The 27,665-nt window shown below is 34.4% G+C and overlaps 3 protein-coding genes across 6 annotated transcripts in view; 1 reads left to right on the plus strand and 2 right to left on the minus strand.

The window, feature by feature from the left end:
• LOC111512334 (uncharacterized) overlaps window positions 1-27,665 on the plus strand; it is a 236,630-nt gene that overhangs the window by 156,193 nt on the left and 52,772 nt on the right. The gene's annotated exons all lie outside the window — the stretch shown is intronic.
• LOC111512333 (apolipoprotein D) lies at window positions 1,272-16,445 on the minus strand. Its single transcript, XM_023168444.2, has 5 exons — window positions 16,174-16,445; window positions 9,375-9,505; window positions 8,918-9,009; window positions 5,324-5,416; window positions 1,272-1,510 (listed from the first exon to the last, which is right to left on the minus strand). The coding sequence occupies exons 1-5, from the start codon at window positions 16,288-16,290 to the stop codon at window positions 1,371-1,373; spliced, it is 573 nt and encodes a 190-aa protein (XP_023024212.1). The 5' UTR covers window positions 16,291-16,445; the 3' UTR covers window positions 1,272-1,370.
• On the minus strand, window positions 18,139-23,251 carry LOC141484939 (uncharacterized). Its single transcript, XM_074180649.1, has 3 exons — window positions 19,143-23,251; window positions 18,862-19,083; window positions 18,139-18,804 (listed from the first exon to the last, which is right to left on the minus strand). The coding sequence occupies exons 1-3, from the start codon at window positions 19,311-19,313 to the stop codon at window positions 18,325-18,327; spliced, it is 873 nt and encodes a 290-aa protein (XP_074036750.1). The 5' UTR covers window positions 19,314-23,251; the 3' UTR covers window positions 18,139-18,324.

The following is a 27,665-nucleotide window of genomic DNA, read 5'->3' on the forward strand; positions in this document are numbered from 1 at the left end:
CATTTTAACTGATATCAGCTCATTTTGATTGACAAAGTTCAACTTGACACGTTTGTCACTTCAAGCAAAAATTGAATTTTTTAAATTTTTGGTGAAGTGGTGAGGTCTTATCGTGAAGCGGCCGCTGAATTTGATATAAGACACCCGCTAGAGGTAGCTGTACACCCTGGAACTGTACATAAAATATATAATCTATTCGTGAGCACCCGCCAAGTAACAAAGGACAGAAAAATTGTAAAACATCATATTGATGATGATACGATATTGGCGGCTCATCAAGCTGATCCTAGAATTAGTTTGAAAAACTTATCGCTTCATCTCAATATGAGCCGCAGTAAAATATGGAGGTGTTGAAAGAGGCATAAAATGCATGCGTTCAAACCCAAATTTTTACATACTTTGCACGAAGGAGATGAAATCCGCCGTATGGAGTATTGTTAATGGATGCAGGGAAATTATCTCAATGAGGAATTTTGTAAAGTATATCTTATATGAGGCTACCATTACCACGAATTGTATTGTATCTTCCCAGAACATGAGGTTTTGGGCTGAACAAAATCCAAATTGGGTGGTGAATTGTAGAGACCAAATATCTCAGAAAGTTAATGTGTGGTGTGGTATTCTGAACGAAAATATTATCAGGCCATTTTTTTTCGATCAAAATTTAAACGGACGACTATTCGTTGATTTTCTCGAAAATGCATTTTCCGATGTGTTGAAAGAACTACCTTTGGATGTGAGACACAGCATGATTTTTCAGTTAGATGGTTCACCAATTTACAATGTGGCATAACAAGGGTTTGGTTGAATAGAAATCTACCTATGGAATGGATAGGACCCAATAGCCCTCTCGTAGTATGGCCACCACAATCCCCAGATTCAACTCCACTGGATTTTTATTTATGGGGAAACTTGAAAATTAATTTTATAAGGATAGGCCGGTTTGTGTATTCAACTTGCAGACCGGTTTCGGGCTATTCCAATAATTGAAAATCTATTGCGGCAGTTGTATCGCCAACAGCATATGCAGGAATAACTTCAATGAAGAATCCTGCACTGACACCTGTCGGAAATAATCGAACGCCCTTCGTGGTATTAGCCAGGGGAGTAGTTGTTTTCTGATGAGTGTCAGTCCATTAACCTACTGTGTAGGGAGTTGAGACTGGCCTGAACAAATTGTTCTTTCAGATGATTTGACACAAAAATTTATTCACGAAACCAACATTCTAACAGCAATGATACAAAACAATCAAGGAAGTGAAACTTCAGTATGTTGATTCAATTTTTTAATTTCTATTCAACTATATTCAAAAACCATAATTAGGCAAGTACTTTTTCATAAGCCTTTATTCAGTATCATTTTTCAATAATTACCGCTCTTCTGGGCAATTTTCCCTATTTGTCTTCTGAAGATAGGTCTTAGAAATATTCTGCTCATCCAAAATAGCATATGCCTTCTCAATTATTTCCTTTTTGGGATTTCGTTCTCTTGTCAGAATCCAAAGGAACCCTACAAACATATTATGACATTATTGATGGTAAGATATGCACTACTATTTTTGTAATATTTCTGTCCCACACGAGATGATTTTTCAAAAGATTTTGTGGTCGCGGTGTCAAATTCATTACGAGGGTTACATTCCTCATATATATTTTTTGAATGGAAAATTGATTTCCAGACGTATCGTTGTTAACATATTTATGTTCACTTTTTCTTACTTGAATACCAGTTATGTTTTTGTCCAATAACGTTTCAATAAAATCCTCTAATTCTTTCCGCATTTATATGGAAAACAGCAAATATAATGTTGGTCAGTGTCAATGATATGGAAGGTAAGGCATTATGAGAAATTTAACAAGACTAACATCATTTTTGTTCCCTCCGTGGGTTGATCTTTGTATTGAGAAATAAAAACAAATCAATAAGGTGAATCAACAAATATTTTTTACCGCAAATATATCATCAAAAACAAAAAAAATTATCAGACTATCAAAAATTGGATATCCAATGAAGATCACTACAGAAAACATATCTTCCAGAGGAAACAGAATTTGTGCATTTTATGATTATCAAAAAATATTACAATCTAATGAGGAAGCTGTGAGAAAGAACATTTATATTTTATGTACAAAGAGTCGTCTCATGAGAGAAAAATGCCATCTTTTTCACTTTTTCATTTCTGCTTGAATGTAATTTTTTGAAATTTTTTTGAAATATATTTATTATCGACTTTCTTTCTCTCTCTCTCTCTCTTGTCAGAACTGCTTCGCCCACTTTGCTTTCATTTGCTTCAATTTTGATCGACGGATCATGTTTTGATCTAGTTTATCGTTGAGGTTAAATGACAATAACTTATAAAAACATATTGATGAATACTCATGAAAGAAACTGAATTATCAGCTTGCACTTGCAACCTCTTCATGAATTTTAAAGTTAAAATTCAGATAATTAAGCTAATTCTCATCGTTTTGAAACTCTTTTCTATCATACATGTGATAGAATTTCAGAAAGAAAGTACTGACAATAACTGACGAACTGAGATTTTTTGGGATATCTGTTGTAGATAATTCCAAGTTTTACATACTACATACTCATATACAGTGCATTTCTTTAATCCCCCTCTTTTATTTTTCGAACGGGCCAATTCAAAAAATTGAAATTTGGGATAATGAAATTAATGCATGAATACTTCATTTTGAAGTGAAATTGACAGATGAAACTTTCAAGATGGCGACTGGGCGCCATCTGGAAAAAAAGTTGAATGAAAAAGGGGGTCTTGTGACACATTCTTTTGAAGCTCCTGACAAGTGCTTCACAACTTCAGAATATAATGTCAATGTCTTCAACTACTACAAAATGGAGGAACTTTTAATAATTACCTGAATACATTGACATTCAACTACATAATATGAAGTAATAAGCTTGAGGTCAGTTCAGAAGATGCTCGAAATGATTGCCTTGACCTTTTTGACATATGAACAGCCTATCCAATATCTCACGACGAACATTTTCGAGCACAGTAACGTCAATATCTCTACAAGTATTTATTATTCTCTGCAGGTTCAGTTTCGTAAACCTTTTGCTTCAAATAACCCCATAAAAAAGTCCAAAGGTGTGAAATCTGGCGAGCGGGCTGGCCATTCTGTAGGACTTCGACGGCCAATCCAACCACCGGGAAAAATAGTTTCTTACTTGTCTGGAGTAATGTGGTGATGCTCCATCTTGTTGAAATACAATATCCATATCGAGTTCATTAGGATTCGCTTTGACTATTTCAGTGATGATAGGGTCAACAGTAGTTTCCAGCATATTCAACTACAGTTCCCCTGTTAAATATTGATCAATAAATAGAGGTCCTACAATATGGTTTCCCAATATTCCTTCCCACACGTTAATTTGGATATTGGGTATGTGTTTTCCGGAAAACGTGAGGGTTGGTGTCACTCCAATAACGGTAATTTTGTCGGTGAACATAGCCGTTTAAAAAATGTACATTCGTCACTAAAACAAACATTGTGAAGATAGGTAGGATGCCTTGTAATAGTTTCCGTCATGATTTCTATTTATCCATCAGGGTCATCTTCAGTTGATTGGTGTACCATTTTAATTCTGTATGGATGATACTCATCCTCTTCAAAAGTCTCCACACAGTAGAAGGAGACACCTCACAAACATTTGCGACGGAATAAGTAGACTGTTCAGGATTTACTACCATCTCATCTATTATTTGCACTTGTTGTTCTTCCGGAATGGACGGATGACCTGGGGGCTTTTTGTTATGTTGTTATGTATACTACCGTAAATAAAAATCGCTTCAATTTTTTTTTCCAATGGACGAGAATTGACCATTTTAGAGATTGTTGACGTGGTACTTTTCTATTAGTAAAACCGAAAATTAAAAGAGAATTTTCTAACTGAACAATGATGTTCATTGTCGTACTGACATTTTTTGTCGGTTTTATGAACAAAAAATAACTTAGCAAACCTTATCGTGTTATTGGAATTGCCATATGGCAGATAAAAATATATATTTATAGAAATGTCGATATTAATGTGTTTGTCTTCAGGAAATTATTAAATGTTCCGCCATTTTGTAATAGGTGAAGATATTGAATTCATATTCTAGGGTAGTGAAGTATTCATCAGGAGCTTCAATAAGAAATGTCACAAGACCTCACTTTTCGTTCAATTTTTTTCCCAGATGGCGCCCAGTCGCCATCATGAAAGTTTCATCTGTCAATTTCACTTCAAAGTGAAGTATTCATGCATCGATTTCTTCATCCCAAATTTCAATTTTGTGAGTTCAAAAAATAAAAGGGGGGGGGACATTAAAGAAATGCACTGTATAGTTGGAGTTGAATAAGTTTTACTGTTTCTCACATTTCATTCAAAATCAATTTTCAATTTCATATATGAATATAATCATAATCATAGATCATGAAATTGACAAAAAATATGTAGAAATTCTCGATGAGTTATTCAAAATAGGTGATGATGGTAAAATAGTGAATTTTTATGTGTTGCCTCTCTCAATGAAATGGAAATTTGTCTACGAGTAATAAAAGACAAAAAAAAGTCAGAAATACGAAAATTTCATTTTTTGTTTAGACTGTCACTTCTGAGTTTATTTTTCATTGGAACTGAAAAATTGAAGGAATGGTAAAGCAACAGTTCGGAGAATTATTTTGTTATATTCCTTCAGGAATAAGTATTTTCTGGATTATTTTTATTGGAAAGTTTTTTGGGTTGATATGTTGATGTGTAACCGTCATATTTTTCATCATAAATTTGTCGAGAAGATCTGAAGAAAACAACAGAAATAAAAAGTGAAAGTGGGAAGTGGATAAAACTATCAAAATTTTGTCGAAAAAAAATTCAGTTCACTCTTTGAATTTGCAATTTTTATTATTATGTGAATTTTTGGCACTGCTTATACATTCACCAATTGAACTGATGAACTGACGAATTTTATGAAACTTCCATATAAAACCTTCACTTTGCCAAATGCTTCAGACTGTAAGTTTAGAATTTCAGTATTTATTGAGGTGGAACTGAATATTGAAAAAACTATAGCTGTGCATAATTATGATTATACAATTTTCACACCATAAATTATATTCAAGACGCGTGTCCGTGTCTTAAATGAAATGTATAGTATAAAAATTGTATATTATTGATTTTCCTCAAATAACGGTTCGCTGTTCCTATAAAAAATATTGGATAAAATATCAGTACATGGAAACTCTTCGATAGAATGATATATTCAACCAATAAGTATTACCTTCTTCATAACTTATTTATAACAATTTGTCATATACTCACGAATGGATGATGACTTCATTTCACCACAAGACCATACGATCGAATATGTATTGTAATCTGTACTCAAAACCCAATAAGGAGCCTCTCTTTTCACTGGAAAAACAAAAATTGTTAATGAATTTTCAATCAGTCTGTCATGTTTATCCGTTTATCTATGTTTATCTGTTCAGTGACCGACAGAAGGGTTGTAGTTGTCAATATGATTATCATCTCGGTAGTTGAATTGAAAACAATTGTGTGGCCTAATATTCAGGAAACAAAAAAAATCCGGAGGGGTGAGAAAAGTTCAAATTTTTTTATTTAACAAGGCGAAATGAACGTTTTTTTTTCTAAAAAACCACACCTTCGGAAATTTGTAGAAACTTTTGATCCGAAAATGTCCTGTTTTTCCTGTTTCTCGATATCATACAATCTGCTTTGTCATGGAATTTCGGCTTGAAAAAGTGTATGTTCCAACGCAAAGAAAATTTCGGAAGGTGTTTAAAATAGAAAAAATTTGACGATTTCTCCCGAGACTACTTAATGTGAATTGAAGGAAAATTTTTATCAAAATAAAGCAAGTATGAAGATACGTTCAAAAATTATTTCAGCCTTCGCTAGACCTCCTATTCTGTTTGAAAAAATGCAATATTCCGTAAAGTAAAGTTTTGGTGTTTACGTAAAATAAGCAGGAAAATATATTTAAAAAAATATTTGTGAAAATGGTATATTTGTCTCATGCAGAAAAAATCCGTAACTCGCTGAATATTATTTTTCGAAAACGTTTCTTTAGATTCAGTTGATGAAGAAAAGAAAATGTTTCTCAACGTTCGCAATTGGAACAGAAAAATTATTTCAGGAAATCGTGGAAATTCAGATTGTGGTTTGGAAAAAAACTTTTTTTTTCAATGGTGCTAGGAAAACAACTAATAAAAATCATCACCCTCGTATATGATCTGCTTTCCTACGGATGAAAAACCATAGTATATAGGGTGTTTCCAAACTATGGTTCGACACTTCAGAGGGTCATTCGTTAGGTCGTTTTAAAAACAAAAATTGCTGTCTGAAGATCCGAAGTTGCTTCGTTTCTGATATACAAGGCGTTAAATTAAAAAAAAACGATTTTTATAAAATATTATAAATGTCCTTACACCAATCTGGTTGAAATTTGCTACAGTTGTTAGCTCAAATTATATTGAAATTATTGAGTCCAGTGGCATCTCTGTGGGTACCACAGTCAACAATATTGAGAAAAAAAAAACGCCACTGACTTTTTTTTCAGTTTGTTAATTTTGTTTATTGGGCAATTTGAAATACAATTTCGTTGATTGTATTTTCTTCATATCAAGCTTCGTTTTCGTGAAACAAAATCACTTCTAAAAACTATCCATATGGAGAACATAAAATAAAACCCAAAACTAAATAATAAACAATTTCGAACCTTAAATAAATGGGCAAACTGCCCACCTTCTGATAAAGTGCAAAACTACAATTGATTATCTGACACGTTGAAAAATACCTGAAGTATTTCTTATGATATTGCAATTGTCAATTATTCGATTCCTCAAGTCATTCACATCTTGTACAGGAGTTTCATAAACGAAAGCCTTCAGATGACGCCATGTATAGAACTCTAGAGGATTCATATCAGGGCAACGAGCTGGCCAATTTTAAGGTCCTGCACGTCCAATCCAGCGATTAGGGTAAATGATGTCGAGATGCTGACGAGCAAGAATACTTAAATAAGCTGGAGCCCCGATCTCATAAATCACATATTGCCACTCCCAAGTACCTACTGGCACTTCTTCTAACAAAATAGGTGAATGATCTCGCAAAAAGTCCTTATAGAATTCACCTGTTGATTTTGCTGGTACAAAAAAATGGACCAATTAGATAGTCACCAATCATTACTTTCTACAATAACGTGGGGATTTTCGTCGGCTTAAAATTGGTCACTGTGAAAGATCTCGTGAAAAATTTGCTCCACTATAAATAAAACAACAGGTTAAAAATTATTATTGCATTCCATCTTATGAATCAACCACCGGTGATACATTATAACATTATTCTTGAGTGGAAATCTCGAGGCAGTAGAGCTTGGACCCGCTGTATATGATATGGATATGAGAGGTTTCTTTTTAAAACTGTCCATACGGTTTTTGTTCTGACTTTCAGCTGCAGTGCCATATTCCTGGTACTGTTTGAAGGATCTTTTTCTATCTCATCAAGTATAGCTTCTTCTAGTTCAGGTGTTTTTAAAAAAGTCTGTTCTTCCAACACCTGCATTTGTTAATACTTCCATTAGCATATAATCTGGCACGTAGCGTTTTAAATGTTTTAGCACATGGACTTATTGTGTCAAATATCTGGAGATGCGAAATAAGCACATCCGTGCTTATTTCGCATCTCCATTTGCTAATTCACGAATAGAATGTATATTAGCCATTACTGCGTTAGTAAAATTATTCACGATTGAATCACTGCTAATTGACAACTACGACTTTCACTAATATGACAACACTATCACTTATATTTGAATGTGATTGACAGTGTTTGTACTGGTTTTTTTTAGGGATTGCAAATCATTTTATATAATGTGATGATGTAGATGATATTCAACACTGTCAGCTGGTGTTCATGATATGCAAAGTGGCTTCAATTTTTATTCTCGAATACTACGCTAGATGTGAAGAATAAACTGGCGACGAAAAGGTTGCCTTCTCAGATTCTAAAAAAATTGAAAACTACAACAAGTCAGTGGCGTACTTTTTTCCCCACTGAGACTTCACTAAACTTAATAATTTCAATCTAGTAAGATGTACATGAGCTCCTTATCACTTGAAATATCTGTAGCAAATTTCAACCAACTCGGTGTACGGATATTTATCATATTTTGTAAATACTGTTTTTTTCACACTTCATCGCCTTTTATCTCCAAAAACGAACAACTTCGGACATATGAAATTTTGTACCGTAGTCAAAAAACACCCTCTGTAGTAGTTAAATTATGAACGACTTATTCTTTCGTCGATTGTGATTTTATTGATACTTTTTTCCAAAATCAAAAATTTGTTATGTAACAATAGGAGAAAAACATTTTTTTCTGAAAAAAAATATCAGAATTTATGTTTTTTTTCGAGTGATGAAAACAAAAGTTCATAATTTTTCAGATATCATATTCAGAAACGTCAGAAAATATTGATTTCCACAATTTTTAATGGCGTGAATGCATAGGCATCGTTTGCATTGCATGCATAAGGCGATCATTTGAAAAAAATCGAAGGGTACGAAAATTAATAACAGAAAAACAAAAATGTTCAGATATACTCCGAAACAAAAAATGTCTTTTTGGTGCCAAAATTCCTATGTGAACTAAAGTCGTTGGGTCTGATCGAATTTTTGGGTGGTTAACAGTCCAACTTATCCTATGGGTTCAGTTGCTTTGCTAGTTGGACTGTTAACAAATAACCTACTTCCGTCTATTTCAATGGAATTAGTTCGTAAATATGTCATCGATGTATTACAACCAAGAATGAATAGATTCTATCAAAATATACGAAGTATTTGCATAATTCTTGAAACCACTCTCAGTTATAAAAAAAAAGCAGTACTAACCTGGATTGGAGGGGAATTGTACTAATAGTTTTGCCTCTCCCGTATCAGACGCCAAACGAGCGTTTCCTTCGGCGGAACTTGAGTTACCGCTCCTGAAAAAAGTGTTCCTATATTTCATAACTCACAACTTGATACGGTACGATCAACCACTCCCAATATGATAAGAGGGTAGGTGCGGCTCGGGTATTCATTGAAAGGCATGTTTGCTTATCTTGTTCAAGATCTTTCGAGAGGTGACTAACAGTTTCGAAACAATGCAAAAAATATAAATGGCTCCAAGACTCGTCAATACTATGATGATGAGAAGTGTTTTGGTACCAAAATTTATCAAGCTGTTCATGTAAATTTATATGTTTTGTCAGCAGCGATTTTTCGACAATATCAAATTTGAAGGAATAGTTCAGAAGATATATTATAACGAAATACCGAAAAATGAAAAATATTAATATATACTTACGAGATATCAATCTTACTGTTTAGAACTTTGACTGTACCATTGGGATTCAAGGAATATTCTGCGGAGATGCATTTTCCTCCAGTTTCGTGAAAAAAGGGATATTTCTCTTGTTCAAACCATTTTCCCATGTACTAAAAAACATTGATTATTGAATTTTTATTCAGTTGATGAAACTCAAAACTGATAATCACAGAAAGAATCAGATATGATCATCTAAATTTATTTATTTTCATGTGATACCTAGAAGAAATAGAAGGTATTATTATATTCTTCATTGAGATTGACAGACTTATATTTTTCAGTCATATTTTTTATTGAGGTATTTCAATTTTCATTCGTGAAATTATAAAACAACGATATACGGAAAACCCGGATAAACTTGCAGCACCACATCATCTGAATATATTGATCTGCCAATGTCCTCTCTCTCATAAAACAAAATGTAGGGTGTCTCCAGAGGCTCCAATAGATTCAATACATCGCCAGAACACTTCTTCTTCTTCTTCTTCTTCTTCTTCTTATGGCTCTGCCTTTACGGCAATTTGCCAGTCATCGGTGATTTGTTCCATCACCCTTCCCTCAGATGTTTAGGTTGTCTCACTCGAAGTGATTCCATAAACATCCCATTCTGCAATTATGACTATATATATATATATATATATATATTTTTACTTAACTTATTTACAGTGAAAGACAATGTATAGACCAACTGACCAGGTGAATAATTATTTTTGGGGTAGGTATAAGACAGATAGCACAACAAAGGATGTCACTTTTCTCGCTCCGGAGCAACGGCGGAGCATTACACACCCGAAATGTTGCCTCGGACTAGTAGCACCCAGGTTATAAAAAGTAGGGATCTGTAAGAGTAATTTTGTTATTATACTATAAGTCAATTCTGTTATAGGTTATAAATTTCATTAGGAGTAGCATTATTTTGAAGTTCATATTATATAAAATGGTTTGCATTGATAGAGGAGATTTTAACCCAAGATTTTGAAATTCATGGTATAGGTCCAACTCAGGTATATAGTTTATCGGGCATTCCAGTATGATATGATTGAGGTCCTCAACTTTTCCACAATCACAGTAAGGATGTTCTCTGCAACCAATTCGAAATAAATGGGCTCCTGTAAGACAGTGTCCTGTTCGCATACGAATTATGGTGGTGAGGTGCCTTCTATCAATGAAAGGAAATTTGTTATACCAAGGTGATATTGGAAAACCTTCCTGAATTGATGTATACCATTTCCCCTTATTAAGGGATAGATTGTACCAGGACTCATTGAATTTTAGCCAAATTTGATGCCTCAACTTACATAATATTTCTGACTTATCTAATGGTATTTGTTGGGGGATATTGAGTATCCTTCCTATGGATGCCAACGTGTCAGCTTTATCATTGCCATCGATGTGTGTATGTCCAGGGATCCAGGCAATGCGATAGTCCATTCCATTTTCGATGGAGTCGTAAAAGAGCTGTTTAGTACATAGGGAGACGTAGTCATTTGATGAGTGAATTCTTCTCTGAGAAAGTTTGTAAATAGCATTCCGTGAGTCAGTAAAAACAATGCATTTTTTGATATTTTTTTTTAAACAGGTACTTATACCTGAATTAATTGCAGCGATTTCGGCATTGCAAATATTTAACAAGTTAGGTATTCGGGATGAAAATGAAAAATTAATTTCTGGAATGTACACCCCAATCCCTGTTTTTTCATTATTTTTTCCCACATCGCATTTTGAAGCATCTGTAAATACAAAGGAATAAGAGTCTGAAAACTTCTGGGTAACCTCTTTAAATAAAGTATTATTAAATAATGAATCTTTATTAATGTTTAAATTTATGGACGGGACTTCCCATAACTGGAGATCATATCCAAATTCAAAACATGGTAGTTTGTTTGAGTAGTAAATCTCGTCCTTGTAAGGAATGATCATGTTAAAGGCCTCTACCAGGTAAGGAATTTCTTTGCGGTACCAGTACCCAGCATTAGTCATACAAAATTTTTTTAATTTTTCTAGGCAGTTGATAAGTGGATGTCCTTGAATTGTTATAATTTTTAATAAAAATTTTGTAGCCAAGCATTTACGTCTATAGTCCAAGGACATCTCTGAAGTCTCCGCCAACAGCGCATTTGTCGGAGTAGATCTCATGCATCCAGTTATTACTCGAAGCGCCTGATATTGAATACAATCAAGCTTGTTTAGGGACTGGATAGATGAGGGTTTGATAAAAATTGATCCATAGTCTAGATGTGATTTAACAAGGCCGTTATATGCCATATGAAGAGTAGCCGGATCTGCTCCCCACCAGACTCTGCTGAATGATCTCATAATATTTATGCCTTTTATACTTTTCATTTTAACTGTTTCAATGTATGGTTCCCAATTAAGATTGTGTGTGAGGTGGACTCCAAGGTATTTTACCTGTTTTTTTAAGGGTATGATTTGGTCATTGAAAGTGATGGGATTAAGAAGGATATTTTTCTTTCTATTATTTTTTGTAAACAAAACACATTCACTTTTTCCAACGGAAACTTGAAAATTATGTTTATTCATCCATGCAGCAATGTTAGTGAGTGTCTCGTTCATAAGATTGCCCATTCTAAGTGTGTTTGAATCTTTTATAATGATTGTAAGATCGTCTGCGTATGTCAACAGGATAATATTTTCAGGTATTATTTCATAGATGGAGTTCGTATAGATATTAAAAAGAAGAGGACTCAGCGGAGAGCCCTGGGGGAGACCCGTTGAAATTTGTTTAGGTCCTAACATACAATTATTGTTATCTTTGATAAAGACTTGCCTATTGATGAGAAGTCGTATGACAAGATTGGCTAATGCAGAAGATATGTTCATTTTGTGTAGATATTCGTATAAGAGAAAAATGTTGACATGGTCATAAGCAGCTTGTATGTCCAAAAATACTGCGAGAACTTGTTCGTTATTACTGAAAGCTAATTGAATAAAAGTGATAAGTTAAGCTATATTATCGGTTGTACCCATTCCTTTTCTAAAACCACATTGAAAGTGGTTCAATAATTGGTTATTCTCAATAAACCATTCCATTCTGTTTTTGATCATTGATTCTAATAGTTTAGAAATGCATGAAGATAAAATAATCGCCCGATAGCTACTAGATAAGCTTGGGTCCCTGGATTGTTTAAGGAAGGCTACAATGGTTTGTTCTTTCCACTGACTTGGAATATCTCCTCCACTGAGGCAGTTATTGTAAATTTCAAGAAGTTTGTATTTGGCACATAAAGGAAAATGTTTTATCATCTCGTAGGTGATATTATCCCTACCAGGAGAAGACTTTTTTCTATTTTCTAGAACGTTCCACAATTCCATAATGGAAAAGGAGCTAACATTTTCAGTAGCCGTTAAAACAAAACTTGGATCTATGAAACAGGTTGATAGATCGTCTAAGATATTCAGACAGATTTGTTCAGTAGGGAGTTTTTTTGGTGAGGCCCCTTGTTGGATCAAGTTAAACTTTCGAACAGTTCGCCAAACATATGTTATATCCGATTCTCTGTTAAGCGAAGCACAAAATATTTTAAATTTAGATTTTTTTTTTTGTTTTAGAAATTTTCTGCTTAGTGCAATAGTTTTCTTCGCAAGTATATAATTTTCTAAAGATGGATTAGATTTGAAAGAGTTTATAGCCGCTCTACGTTCTCTGATTTTCTTAGAACATTCTTCATCCCACCAAGGACATGCCGCTTTCTTTGATTTGAAGGGGTTACAGGTTACGGTTGGAATGGCTATTTCAGCTGCATAGTTAACCATCTCGATAAATGTCTGGTAACTCATTTTTCCAGTAGAATTATAAAGTGCAAGGGATATTTCTCTAGAGTAAATACTCCAGTCAGCTTTAGAGTAATTTCGTTTACTATAATGTTCAGGGTTGCACTCGTTAGTGTGTATTGTAGATTGGTTATAGATACACGCTGTAGGAAAATGGTCACTGTTCGCACAGTCCCCCAATACTTCCCAGCAAGTTTTTGTGCCTAACTCATTTGATACTATAGTGAGGTCAAGGGGACTAGGGTTCTCGTCAGGATTTGATAAACGTGTCGGAGAGCCATCATTCAATAACACCATGTTATGACTGTTAATTATCTCTATTAAAATGTTGCCATTCCTATCATTATTAGCACTTCCCCATAAATAGTGGTGAGCATTAAAATCCCCCATTATGATTAGAGATCCATCTAGTTTATTAATTATATGGTTAAAAATTGTGAGAGATATTTTATTTGTGGGAGTGGAATAAACGTTAATTATATTAATATCTTTATATTTGATAGTTAAAAATTGAAAATGTTTACTTTGATATTCTGTCGGGAATTGTATAATGTCAAATTTCAAATCTTTCCTAATGAGGGTTGCTATTCCTCCTCGATGTTCATTGTTTAAACTATGGGTAATATCTTGCCTGTCAACTCGTACTATGTTGTAATTTTTAATATAAAAGGTTTGTGTAGGTTTTAAATATGTTTCATTGAGTAATAAGAAGTGTGGTTGTTCGTCACGAATTAGATTGATGAGATTGCTCCTGTTGGAATTTATACTTCTTATATTCCATTGAATTATTTTTAAATTTTTTATTGTGTTCATTTTACTGATTTTATTTGAAATAAAGTTTTTTTTTTTTTTTTAATTAACTATTTACTTCTTGGTGAATCTATGTCTGAAGGAAGCCTCGAGAGCTGATAACTTGTGTTGATCAGTTCCCTAAGCTTATTTCGGAATTCTACAGGAAATTGCATGAAATTGTTATAAAATTCTAATATATCTGAGTTTTCAGAGTTGATGTACGATGCACTATTATGAGGCTGGGTAAATGATTTCGAGGCACTACTATGAGGTTGATTAATTGAACGTGTGGCACTAATAGGCTTTGATAATGTGGAACTAGTTTTCAGTTGGGAATCAGTATTACTTGGTTGTGAATAATTATGATATATGATGGGTCTATGACTAAATGCTCTTTTTTCTGGTTGGGAAGAATTGAAGGTGGGGGGATTTTCAGCGGATTCATTTTCAAATCCTCTGAATTCTGTTTCTGATGCCATAGCTCTTTTTTTTGTAGGTACATTAGCTACCTCTCTGTAGGAACGTTTGGATTTAACCATCTGATTTTCTAAAACAGACCGCCTTTGTTCGATACTTATACTATTGCTTTGGGAGTTAAGAGGTTTTGAAATGTTAGGAAAGTCACTCGCTACTAAAGAGAAGTTACTAAGTCTAGGCTTTCTCGGTATGTTGGCTTCTGTCCTATCATTAAGAGATCTATCAATTCTAGGAACAAGCTGTTTAGCATCAAAATAACCTAGGTTTTCATAAGCCATTAATCGCTTAATTTCTTTCTGCCGTTCAAATTCCGGACATATTTTACTCAATGAATTGTGCTCACCACTATCGCAAAATTTGCATTTTTTTATGCATGTACTATCATGAACTGTATCGGAGCCACAGTTGTGACACCTTACTTTACTACTCCTACACTGATTTCTAGTATGTCCAAATTCTAAGCAAGAAAAACATTGCATAACTGGTTGAATGTATGGAATGACTGGCATAGATAGGAAAATCATAGAAATATGTCTGGGAAGGATTATTCCTTCAAACGTCACTAAAATTGTTGCAGTGGGAACATATTCCACCGTGTTATCTTCATTACGAACTCTCCTATTTAATCTTCTGATGTCCAAAATTTTGAAAGGACTGCGAGTTATTGCTTTAATTTTGTCAAAACTAAAAGATTTGGGTACGTTTCTGATAATGCCTTTACATGTAACTTGATTTTGTGGAATATAAATATTATAACCCTTATTTTTCAGACCCTCATTCTTAGTAAAGTTATTAGCAGTCTCTGCATTGCAAAATTCAATCCCTAACTTATTAATTCCTTTAATTTTCACCATTTTTACATCTTTTAGTTGAAGATCAAAAATTTCCGTTGCAATCGTGAGATGATTAAGTCTCCCTACGTTTTTTTGAAGCTCGTCCTTGGCTTCAATCATAACCAAAAAAGGACCAATATCTGAGTTTTTATAATAGATAGGTTTAACGGTTTTTTTTACCTGGTTGTCTGTCGTATTTGGACTATTGTTTCCCACTTCATTATTTTTTTGTTTTTTTGCTATCCTGGCTTGTTCTTCGTCATATTCATCATCCATCAAAGTATTATCATTATCACCATCACCATCCTGATTTTCCGTAGTAATAGGGGGATTGACCCCCCCGGATCTAACATTTTCAGGAACCTTGCTACTCCCAATATATAATACTTAGTACTCACCAAAAACAAAAGGAAAAAAAAGGTTTAATTTCAAACAAAGGAAAAGTTGGTTAGATTTAGCTAGGAAAAAAACAGCCGGTTTTGAAACACGTCTATACAGAACAAAGTTTGACAACCGAATGGCCAGAACACTTCGTGACACGACTATCGTCAAACTTAAATCAGTCCGTTTCGTCTTTGACCAAGGCGTAATAATTCCAGTAAAAATAAATAATTATATATTCCGTTTTGAAATAACTTAACGTGCTGATTCCATCATTGTAATTCATAGAGTATTGAAATGGAATTTTTATATATAAACTTAACTGATGAATAATGAAAAAACAACTTACTAAATCATGAAAACTCATGAATAGTAAGTGAATTTCTGATATATGAAATGATTGAATTCTATTCAATCATTTCCAATATTGATATTATGTATAATCCATGGTTTGAATGGGGTGGAATCCCAAATATTAACTTGGGCGACTAATTACCACTTACCTTTTCCACGTCAAAGTTTTGAACCACATTAACACTTGGACACTTTCCGTCCAGTAAAGTTTGGGCGTAGGTACCAGTAAAAGTAAGAATAGCCAACACATAAATCTGATTCATCATGCCAAATTTTTTCCAACAAACTAAACAAGACGTTATACTCTTAAAACCATCAATTATCAAAACCTTTTAAGCAGTTTCAATATTTGAAGACGACTGAATATAAATGAGTATTATCTAATTTAGACCCCGGGGTTACGGATTATTGATTATGAATAATGGAAAAGTTGACTGGTGGGCAGCGTTATCGTACAGTCCGTGAATTCTGAATAAGTCATTAAACTATTTGCGAGCATTTGTTATTCATGATCGTGCCAGTGGATATTTTGAGGGGAAAAATTGCTTAGAAAACTGATCTGATAATGTGAGTTTTCAGATTTTGGAAAGAACGTGGAATTGAACTATCATTAGTTATCATCCGAAATTATGTTTTTTGATAATTCTTACTGACCACAAGATATAATAATTCATATATATATATATATATATATATATATATATATATATATATATATATATATATATATATATATATATCCATATATATATATCCATATATATATATCCATATATATATATATATATATATATATATATATATATCCATATATATATATCCATATATATATATCCATATATATATATATTATATATATATATATATATATATATATATATATATATATATATATATATATATATATATCCATGGTTAATAAATCTAGGCAGATTAGCTCGAAATACAGAAATTCGTTTTAGGATATTGTTTTAAAGAAATTCAAATTGCTCTAAATATGTGTTTTCATAGACGTTGATAAATGCCTTATCGTATATCTATATTTAGGAAGACGCTAAAATAGCATGCTGAAGAGATGTCTGCTCGGGAGTATCTCAAAAGGGAAACGTACTCGTAGAGATCTGAAGTCAATTATTTGTGAAACTAAACTGACTTGGAACTTGATATGGGTACCAGGTGACAAGGAAAATAATTGGTTTCGCGAGATGAATACCAACTTCAAGTACTGTTACTAGCTTATATAGTCATGGCTCTAGTGTAGTGTCGCAGTTCTGGCTTATGGATGCAGTTTTTTGTTGGACAGTCAAATTTGCAACAATTTACGAAACGTGTCTTCCAATGGGCTTGTTTCATGATTTTTAATTTACAGTTCATTTGGTAGTAATTTCAAATTGAAAAATAGTATCCTTTGTTTCAGATCTCTAAATAGCGTTGTTTACCGTAATTGATTATTAAAAATCGAATTTGCTAGGCCCGTGACGTCACAGGCCTAGTCCCACTTCTTGTTCGATTGACCAATAGGAACAATACAAATAATGAACATTGCCAAATTATAAAATTCACGGATCATATGAACAGTTTCTGATGCATTCGTGATTCAAAGTAAAATCACACTCACTTCCGACAACTAAATCTAACAAGAAAGTATAAGAAATACATTGGAAGGGAGAATCAATTATACATGGGATCCAAATAACACGAAACGCAATAAAAATGTTATTTTTGAAACATATCTGGCAGTAGACATTTTCATGTTAATATCACAGAAATTTTAATAATGAAAGTGTATATGAACCCGTCAACGTTTGAATTCATGAAAAAATTCTCCATATGAAATAAAATATACTCGAAAACCATGGTACTGAATAGAATTTAAGGAGCTATTTTTTCAAATGGTTCTCGAAGGCTCATGAACCCTAATAAAATAAATCAATTATGCATTCATGCCACCCATCAAAAATAAGAAATTCAACGTTAGGTATTTTATTTCTGACCGGGATATTATAAACTTATATTGTCATAGTTACGCTATCAATAAAGAGGGTCATAACTCCCTTGGGACATTATAGATTTTATAATTCCTTCTACCTTTCACAAGTAAAAATAAATATAAATGAAAACTGAACCATATTTTATTTATTCACGTCATTACAAATAATAAATGTACAATTTTGAAATGTTCCCTGAAAATTACTTCCGCCACTGGAAACAATTTCTTCTTTTGTATGGCTGGAGCTTCTGTTCACTACAGTCGAGGTAACTGCCTCTTCTGATGACAAAGTAGACAACATACGCGCCGTTTAATTTCTCAATTCGATGCTATCCTCCAAATGCCCCTCCGCCACCGTGAAACTTTTCCAACCTCCGTGTCTTTTTAAGTTAGTCATAGTTGCTCCTGCATTGGTTAGAGCAGTAGCAGAAGTGCGACGAAGGCAATGTCCCGTATAGGAAGATGAGTTTGGCAATCCTAAATACATTGCGATTTTGCTGGGGATTTTCACAAACATGTTTTTTCCAATTGGCTGGGATGTACATTTATTTTGTCGGAAGCTCAAACAAAATCGTTCAATACCTTTAGGACGCAAAGACATATAAAGTCTTAATAAAGGCAAAGCGGAGAACTCTTTTTCATCCACAATTGTAAATTTCTTCGATACACCAGTTTTACTTTCCGGTACGTTCACTACCATAACGGAATCCCGGTCCTCTATATCCGATATCTTCATATTCAAAAGTTCCTGACTTCTGCATCCTCCAAAATAACCCATAATCAAAACAACCTATAACAAAAAAAAGGAAATAAATACACACAAAGAGGAAAATAAGAAAAAAATTACCTTATGCAATAAATGAATATCATTAGGAGCGTCCTTTAGGAATCTGATAACATCTTTAGGAGATAAAACAGCAGACTTTTTTGGCTTATAACTCTTACTCTTCCGTTTCAAAAAAGCCTGTAGTTCATTGAACTTGGTGATATCTCGTTTCTCATGTATAGTCACCATCGATTTTAGCATTGACCATTTAGTCCATAAAGAATTCGGACTATACGTTTCTGACTGAAACGAATAAACACAATTACTACCAAATCTACCGAAAAACATAGAAAATTCCTTACCAGTTCTTGAAAATATGCCAGAAATACAGTTTCAGTGACATCTTTTGGCATAACATTTTTCCGTGTCAGCCAGTCCAGATATATCTTGTATTCTTTTTGGTATACGGCTTCACTTTTCGATGGAATTAATGATTCTCTTGCTTGTTCAGCTTTTTTCAAAATATCCTCCATTATATTTGGGGTAGAAAACACGTTTTCACCGCAAACACAGCTTGATAACAAAATTCTGTTTATAAACAAGTAACATAGCAACAACCTAGCAACAAGAAAACTCTACTATAATCAACGGTACCTGATTCAAATATACCGGGAAGGTAATGAATTGGTACATTTTTCCGTTTCAAAAATGAACAAAATTTTATTGAAATCGGTCAGAAATAAAATTATCTATGTACCACGGGAATTAATGAGCCTTAATAACCTCAGGCAATTGCTGTCCCTCGGGCCAGAGGCCCTCGGGACGCAAACTTTGCCATCGGTAATTAAGGCCCTCCTAATTCCCTTGATACATAAATAACTATTATATTAGCCATATTGCCACTCAGTCCAGCTATCTCTCTAGAATGTATAAGATAATGTACTCTTTCTAATGTTTCATAACTTCGTATTTTTGTTAAAATAATTGGCACTTGGAAACACTGCTGTAGACACGATCAATTTCATTGGTCAACTAACACGCGGCCAATTTAAACTCTTGCTTCTCCAATTTTTCTGCAAATATAAAGAGGTATTGGGACCGATTAGGCTCGATAAGTATAATATACCCCTAACTCGATCAGTCTGTAAGCAAACCAGTATCATTTTCAATAGCATGAAACAAGCCCATTGTTTACCGAAATAAAACGTTATCTAGTATATCTTCAAATTAAACAATTTTGGAAATATTTGTTCCATAACATATCATATATAGATTTAGGAGTGATTTAGGAGATAGAACCCGATTCACAAAGTTCAAGGAGACTACCAGCACTGCTTCGAGGATTGGAACTATTTTAAAGGGGACATGATAGAAGTTGATGAATGAACAATTTCTTTAATTCACCTTCATTTTTTGAACAGACAGCCTCAATTACTTATTTTGCTAGATATGAAGATTAGGTCGGCTACCAGAGATATAATCATAGGGTGAATATTTCAGGTGGAAAATACATTATATTATATCAAAATGAGGACAACAAAAGCATATTCACTTACTAACAATTTTTAGTATGTTTTATCATGGCGGCGGTGCTTTATCATGTTCACGACAGTCTTTGAATTTTCGGAACGTCTACAAATTAATTGAAAATACTGTCTCTCGTCACACGTGTCGCTGAGTTAACATCAAGAGATAACTACAAGGAGTCATCCTAATGATGCTAACTTGTTAAGTAAAACACGCATTGAGAGACAGTGTTTTTATTATTTTTGTTTTGGTTTTGGTTTGATCGAAACGTGTCGGACGTGTATAGTGGTGCTCCTCAAATTGTTATCATATCAAAATGGAAATGGTTAATACACGTACAACAAAAGCTGGAAATCATGCCGATCAAGGTAACCTCTTTTTGACTATCGACAATATGAAGCAAATAACAGCTGACGAGTTGCAAAAACATACCAAAACACTCAAACAAGATATTGATTCTCTTAGAAATGAGGTACAGGTATTGAAAAGCAGAAACATTAGTCTTATTGAATTGCTGACTAATAATCTAGACACCAACATCAAATGAAAATTTTCTAGATTGCAATGATACTAAAAATAATTCATTCAATTCAGATTCGTCGTCGAAAAAAGTGAACACTTGAAAAAAAAAAACGAAACTGAGGTATGCTGAACTAAAGTAAACCATTGAAAGAAGGTACGAGAAGTCCTACAAATAGCCAGATAAACCGAGGAGTATCTAGCCGTCCACCGAGAACTGATAAAACACATTGATTCCATACATCAATTGTTGGATCGATTTCCAATACTATGGGCGAAAATTTTGCTGGAGAAGACCCTATGGTATGGTTGTATGTTGGACACTGCAAAAGGCAAACAACGATCGAAAAAATATCCAGGAAATAATTTTGTTGTTACGAAACTGAATACTATTGGACTTTATTCGGCGTTTCAAGTGGGTGCTAATATAGAACTGATGGATATATACTTCATAATTCCTTCTACCAGCCTGAAAAGGTACTGGTAAAACGTTTTAAGTTTCGAAATTTATATCAAAACCAAACAAAACAGTAAGATAACTATGAACTATAGTTTTCAAACATAAACAAATCAAATTATGTGAATCTAATACATATTACTATTAGGTCATTAGGCAATAAACTTGCTGAACTGGAGATAATTGCAGATATGGAAGAAATTGACACTTTATGTGTCAAAGATTTGAAGTCTCCTAGAAATAAAGAAGATGAAATGCATAAAGAGCATGAAGTTTCACCTTCGATAATGACTTACTGCAACAAAATTGTAAAACAAATAGGTACTAACCTGAGGTTATAGTAAAAAGTCAGACGCAGTCAGATGTAGAAAAGTGTCACAAATTCAATTTAAAGTTTCAGAGAAAAAGTTCAAAAAACTTATTTTATTTAAACATTTTAAATTATTTTACGGACCATGCTTGGCACTTACTCAGTGGCGTGGTAGCAACCAACAAAAAAAAAGAGGAAAGAGGAAATATTTGAATTTAGATAATTGACATTCTGAAAAGACATTTGAAGTTTGATGATTTGACAGAAAAAACAATAACAGGATTACCAAAAGACACACCAACTCCATGGCTGACACAAACCAAAATAAAAAGTATCTGACTCTGGGTACAGTGCTGCCAAACACTCACAACTGAAGAAAATGGTTTTTCGACAGACTCAGCACTGCGCCCAAACCAAACACTATCTTTTGCTTGGGGAACCTGGATGAATTAGTTCTAATTTTAAGATGTAATTGTGAATATTGCTGAGATTGTTGAGGTCAGTCTTTTTGTTCAAGTTATTGGTATTTCTTTTGATAAAGAACATTTCTTTAAACAACCGTTTTTGTGAGTTGCTTTCAGTACACAAAACTTTAACTTCGGTGTAGTTCATTGTATGTTTAGTGCTGATGCCATGCTCTGCAAGTGCACAAGTGGTTTTGTTTGTGTTACAATCAATTTTATGGGACGTTACGCGTCCAGATAAAATTCTAGATGTTTGTCCAATATATGTCTTGTCACATGTATGACAAGGAATTTCATATACTACATTTGACTTTTCTAAAGTTTTCAACGGAGTTTTAATTTTGGAAAAAAGACTATTAGTAGTGGTAACGATACATTGGGCAAATTTAATATGTTCACTCTTGAAAACGTTCAGGAGTTTGAGTGTTAAAGACCGAAAATATGGTAGTGTATTGAAAAATAATGTATTCGGAGGTATCTCTCCACTATTTGAAATATTTAAATTATTATTTTGATTTTTATTATTCATGAAATTATTCGAATTGTTTGGAAGAGTATTCGAGACTATGGAGTGGGAGCTAAAAAGTAATTCATTCAAAAGTTTACAAGGATATGAATTTTCAAGAAGAATACCTTTTAATTCTTCAATACATTCGTCTTTAAAAAGTTGATGTGTTAGATTGATCACCCTGTTCTTAATGGTTAGGACTAAGTTTATTTTTATCTTCGTTAGATGGTAAGAATGGTAGTTCAGTAACCTGTTACTGGCACATGGTTTTCTATACCATTTTGTACGTAGGACATAATCTGGATCTCTGCATACACGCATATCTAGGAATGGTAAACTGTTGTTACTTTCTTCCTAGCTGTGAATTGTAAATGTTCGTTGAAACTGTTAAAAGTTCTCAATGCTTCCTCAGTTCTCACACGAGAAACAGATCACATTTTTATTTATAGGTTGTCTCAAATTTTGAATTATCTCACTCATATCACTGTAAATGATAATTTGCAGTGATATTAACATAGATAAACTAAACTTGCATGAGTGTTCGAAAACAGAAAAGGACAAAAATCTTTTCATCGATTTGGTTAGTAGCTATCGACTACATTCAAAAATGACGAATTAACTAGAGTATTTACCAAAAAAAAAACAGCGATACCTCTATTTCACAAATCGATCATTTTGCCACAAATATTGATGAATCACTATTTAATGAGAAACGTGTAGAAATTGACTCAAGTGATCATTGTGCTATGTCATTGAGTTTTAAGGAATACATTTGCACGTATTGTATTGTTTTCGATTCCATCATATCCTATCGATTTTTAATTAGGTAATTATTTCCATAAGAGAATAAAGGCAGTCGTAATTTCAGTTCACCAGAAACGTACACCAGAAAGGCGCTTTGCTCTAATCCCAAAAAATTTGAAAAAATAGTGGCGAATTTAATAATGTATTGTATCTTGAATTTCTTTCACGAAAAATTGAGGATGTTACGTTTTTCCTGATGATGATGATGATCAGCGTCGGCTGGCGTTATTTTTTTCAGGGAATGATTAACAACACTACCTTCTTCCTTGAGGTTGTTCGCTTCGAACGACATTCCAAGAAGAAACATCCCGACCCATGTAAGGACTCAGTCCCTCTATGTGCTTGCTTCTAGGTGACAATTGGATTATGTGGACCAGATTGTTTATTTTTTTGGTTACCAAGTAAAGTCTTTGCCATGTTCTCTGCAATTTGGATCAAAACCTTTTTCGACGTTGGGGTTGGAAGAGTTGGGGTTGAGAGCTCATATATGTTAACAAAAGCAGGACTCAAGTTATTTCAGTCTCTTTGGTTCTCAGTGACAAACATCAAGAGGTAGTTATTTATGGTGCGATTATTCCTATGGTGTGTGGATGGATTATGGTTATGAGTGAAGAGCGGTTGTTCTTGCCTTGTTTATTACCAACGAAGTCATTGTTTCCTTCCATAAATCCAATTCAAAGTTGCAGCCCTGGTTCTTATGTAACTCCTGAGGTACTCTGTGTCTGGTAATTACGTTCTTCAACAAAGTTTCTGTCAACGTTTCAGTATCCTGATTGAGTAAGGCTACTACTTCAGGCCATTTTTTAGAGAAATAATCCATCATTACCATAGGATACTTGTCATCGGATGTAGTCATAGGAAGTGGTCCCAAAATCTCAGTTCCGTATACCTGAATAAGGAAACCTCACATTTCGCTACCCTCCGGATCAGAGGAAACCTTGAGCAGCGAAAGGTAGGGAAGCTCAACTCCCTATCAGAGCTGTCCATAAAGGAGTTCCTGCCCGCTACATTGTCAAGTCTGGTGGACAGTTATTCTCCTGGTAACTGGGTTTTCTTGTCCTCCTGACGTTGACAAAATTCGCATTCGGATGTTCGGCCTGGTTTTCTTGGTAGGCGGTTCTGTGACTCTTTCATTTCCGATGTCGAATTTCAAAATGGTGACTTTGTAACTATTCAAGCCACCTGGATATGTGTCATTCTGAGGTTTTGAGGTAGGGGAGCCACCGAAGTGCTGAGTGATCTGATCAAAAACTTATAGACATATGAAAAGGTGTGGGAGTGACCCACCGTTCTGACCACTGCGAGGGGCTCTTTCTTCGTGACATAGAAATTTCTTTACGATGTTCTCAGGAACTTACTGAAATAGCTAATGTCGACTACTCTTTCTGACGACTACTTTTTCTGGTACCTGAGAAAGTACTGTTCCCATTCCATGTTGGGATGCATCTTTATTTGGTATAAATAAGCCCTTTCCCATTGGTTATGCCAAGATTGGTGCATTGGTTAGATGCCTTTTCAGGCAGTAAATGATTTCTGGTAGTCTGGGGACCAAATAAGTGGGTTTTCCTATCAGTCAAGCTATGCAGCAGTCTGGTAATTTTTCCAAAGCCCTTCACGAAACGCCGGTAATAGCTACAGCATCCAAGGAAACTTCTCACGTCGTGGCTTCTCTTCGGCATTGGATATCTTTCAACTTCTCTTGATGACACAATGTTTCCCAAGAAGTTCACTTTCTTCTGGAATCTTCATCCTCAGGGTGAACGGCCACCTGCCAATACCAGCTCTTTGAATCCAATGTTGAGAACTATCTGTATTCAGCCAAGATGTTCAGGGTGTCATCTATTCTGAGGAAAGGGTAACTTGTCCTTTCTGGTGATATCATCAAGCCTCCCGTTATTTACGCAGAATCTCGTCGGTCCATCTTTCTTAGTCACAAACACAACAGGTAACTATCAGGGACTGCTTAATTCCCTGATCACTCCTTCCTCCAACATTTCCTCAACGATGGATGAAGTTTCGTCCTGCTTTGCGAAGGTAATGGTTGGTGTATGAGTTTAGCATCGCCAGTATCGATCCGATGTTGAACTAATTCCATTTGACCAGTGATTTTGCCCCTCACGAACATATCGTTCTTTTCCTCTAAAATCGGGCGGCCTTGCATAGTTCTTCTTCAGATAGATATTCTCACGTCTTCCTGGCGGGCACACTACAGAGGGACTCCTTTCTCGATTCTGGCAATTTTCAAAATCGGTACGCATGTGCCTATTACTCGTCTATTTTACTGGAATGATCTGAATGCTTACGAAAGATCTAGCCACGGAAATTACTGCTTCAGAGCCATTGAACGGCTGTATCAATGATGTGCCGAAGCTGTTTCAATAATTTTCTCGGTGTTAAGAGATATTCTGTTATCTTCTAGTATAACCATCTTGGCTCTATCACAAAGTGTGTTCCTCATGTCCACCACGAATCCGTAGAGGAACGTGATATTTAGTCGACGTCGACGATATTGGTAACTTATATCTCAGTTTCTATTCCACAATTTCCAATCCTAAGTCTCACTTCCGCTTCTCCATAGATCGTCAGGCTATCTCTAGGGGCTGTTTCAATAACGGGAACTCCTTCAAACTGCTTCTGTTGGAAATGCCGGCTCTCATTACTGACCTCGTTGCCCCGATATCGACGATGAAAAGGCACTGGTGATTATACAGAAATCCGTCGACAACTAAGCTGTTACCGTTGCGTCCTATCGTGGAAATTAGATACCTGGTGATTCGATATGCAGCAGCCAATGTACTCCCCCTACAACTGGCTGAATTCATTTCCACGAACTTCAACGCCCCAGTTCAGGCAATATCTCTACCGCAGTTATAGCATTCAGGAAGTCCTCTTGTTTCAAGCGCAGTTGCATTCATCGAATATTTCCCAAAAAAATTATCTAGAGCTACCATGAGTCGATCTGTTTCTCCATCTTTCTTTTCGTTTATGACTCTCACTAGAAGTTTCCGTTGTTGCTGCGAAGCATTTTTGGCATCGTCGAATTCTAGGTCATAAATGATGTCTTCATTCAATTTTTCATGACGTGTCATCCTCAGCGACTGCTACAGCTTCGTGTCACGAACGTAGGTTCTTCTCAAGATATAGTGAATTGGATGAAGTCCTACATGTCGAAGAGAGGTATATTTGTTTCATTTAACAGCTCAGAGTCTATTTCTCGGGCTATATAAAACTTGATGCACTCCAGGGCTCAGTTATATGACACTGTTTCTGATATACTCTAAGAGTAATCTAATCCACTAATTATGTGAATGATATACTATAACGAATGTTTCTAGTACAAACTGAATAGGAAAAATGAAAGTAGCTGTTTCGAAACGTTTTTTTTTCAGTTTGTTACTTCTTTGCAAGATCTATACATACATTTGTAAAGCGTTCATTTTGGAATCAATTGCTTTCATTTTTATATGTTGATAGAGAAGTAGAAAGCCAAAATCCTCTTTTCCCCAAAATTGATCCCCTTTAAAAATATGCTCCTTTCAATATAATTAACCGAATTATTATCATATTGAACATTCTTATTGAAGATTTCTGTATCTATTGTCGAAGTAATGAACTGATCAAAATCAGTAATCATTCAAAACTAGAGAAGTCAGATGAACCATATTTGTACCAATTTAAATAAATCACATTCTTATCATCGCTTGTAGAAGATATATTTCTTTCTTTCTGTGACCCAGAAGAGAATTATCAAACTTATTTTCAATTTAGATAATTGGAATAGCTGTCGTAAAATTTTCAGTGGCAGTGACGTTTTTTTTTATCCACATTTTGGAATGTATTACGAATGCTGCACATTTCATCATTTTCTCAACATGAACATAATTCTGCAACATAGAACATTACTGTTCAGAAATTTCTCTCAGTATAACGCTTTAAATGTTAAAACAATCTTCCAAATGAGCTCAGACAAATAAAAATTTATATAATCTTTTTCATTTCATTCTCCTTTCTACATATCTACATTTTTTACAATATCAATTCATTTCGAACATCTCGACATACCATATATATTTGATGTATCATTAATGATGAAATTAATTTTTATTATAATTTATATTTATTTATCACGGTTGCGCTTTCGGGCCCTATTCCTCATAGATCCGGAATAATCGGAAGGGTGGGTCAGCATATCAACAAATGACAGCTCCCCACACTGTGGACGAGAACAGTCTGTCCCTCGACAAACCAATTCAGAATCGACTGCTCTGCATCCAGTCATGAGTTGAAAGCTCTGGC

The sequence above is a fragment of the Leptinotarsa decemlineata genome, unplaced genomic scaffold, assembly GCF_025532065.1.
Source record: "Leptinotarsa decemlineata unplaced genomic scaffold, Ldec_3_MD MMD2_tig00026299_RagTag_RagTag, whole genome shotgun sequence".
In the NCBI taxonomy this organism is placed as follows: domain Eukaryota; kingdom Metazoa; phylum Arthropoda; class Insecta; order Coleoptera; family Chrysomelidae; genus Leptinotarsa; species Leptinotarsa decemlineata.

Coding starts and splice junctions, on each gene's coding strand:
- LOC111512333 (XM_023168444.2), bottom strand. CDS start 16,290: ATGATGAATCAGATTTATGTGTTGGCTATTCTTACTTTTACTGGTACC. Junction 9,506..16,173: donor AAAACTTTGACGTGGAAAAG/GTAAGTGGTAAT, acceptor AATGTTTTTTAG/TACATGGGAAAATGGTTTGA. Junction 1,511..5,323: donor AATGAAGTCATCATCCATTC/GTGAGTATATGA, acceptor ATATGTTTGTAG/GGTTCCTTTGGATTCTGACA.
- LOC141484939 (XM_074180649.1), bottom strand. CDS start 19,313: ATGGAGGATATTTTGAAAAAAGCTGAACAAGCAAGAGAATCATTAATT. Junction 19,084..19,142: donor TGGCATATTTTCAAGAACTG/GTAAGGAATTTT, acceptor TATTCGTTTCAG/TCAGAAACGTATAGTCCGAA. Junction 18,805..18,861: donor ATATTCATTTATTGCATAAG/GTAATTTTTTTC, acceptor TTTTTGTTATAG/GTTGTTTTGATTATGGGTTA.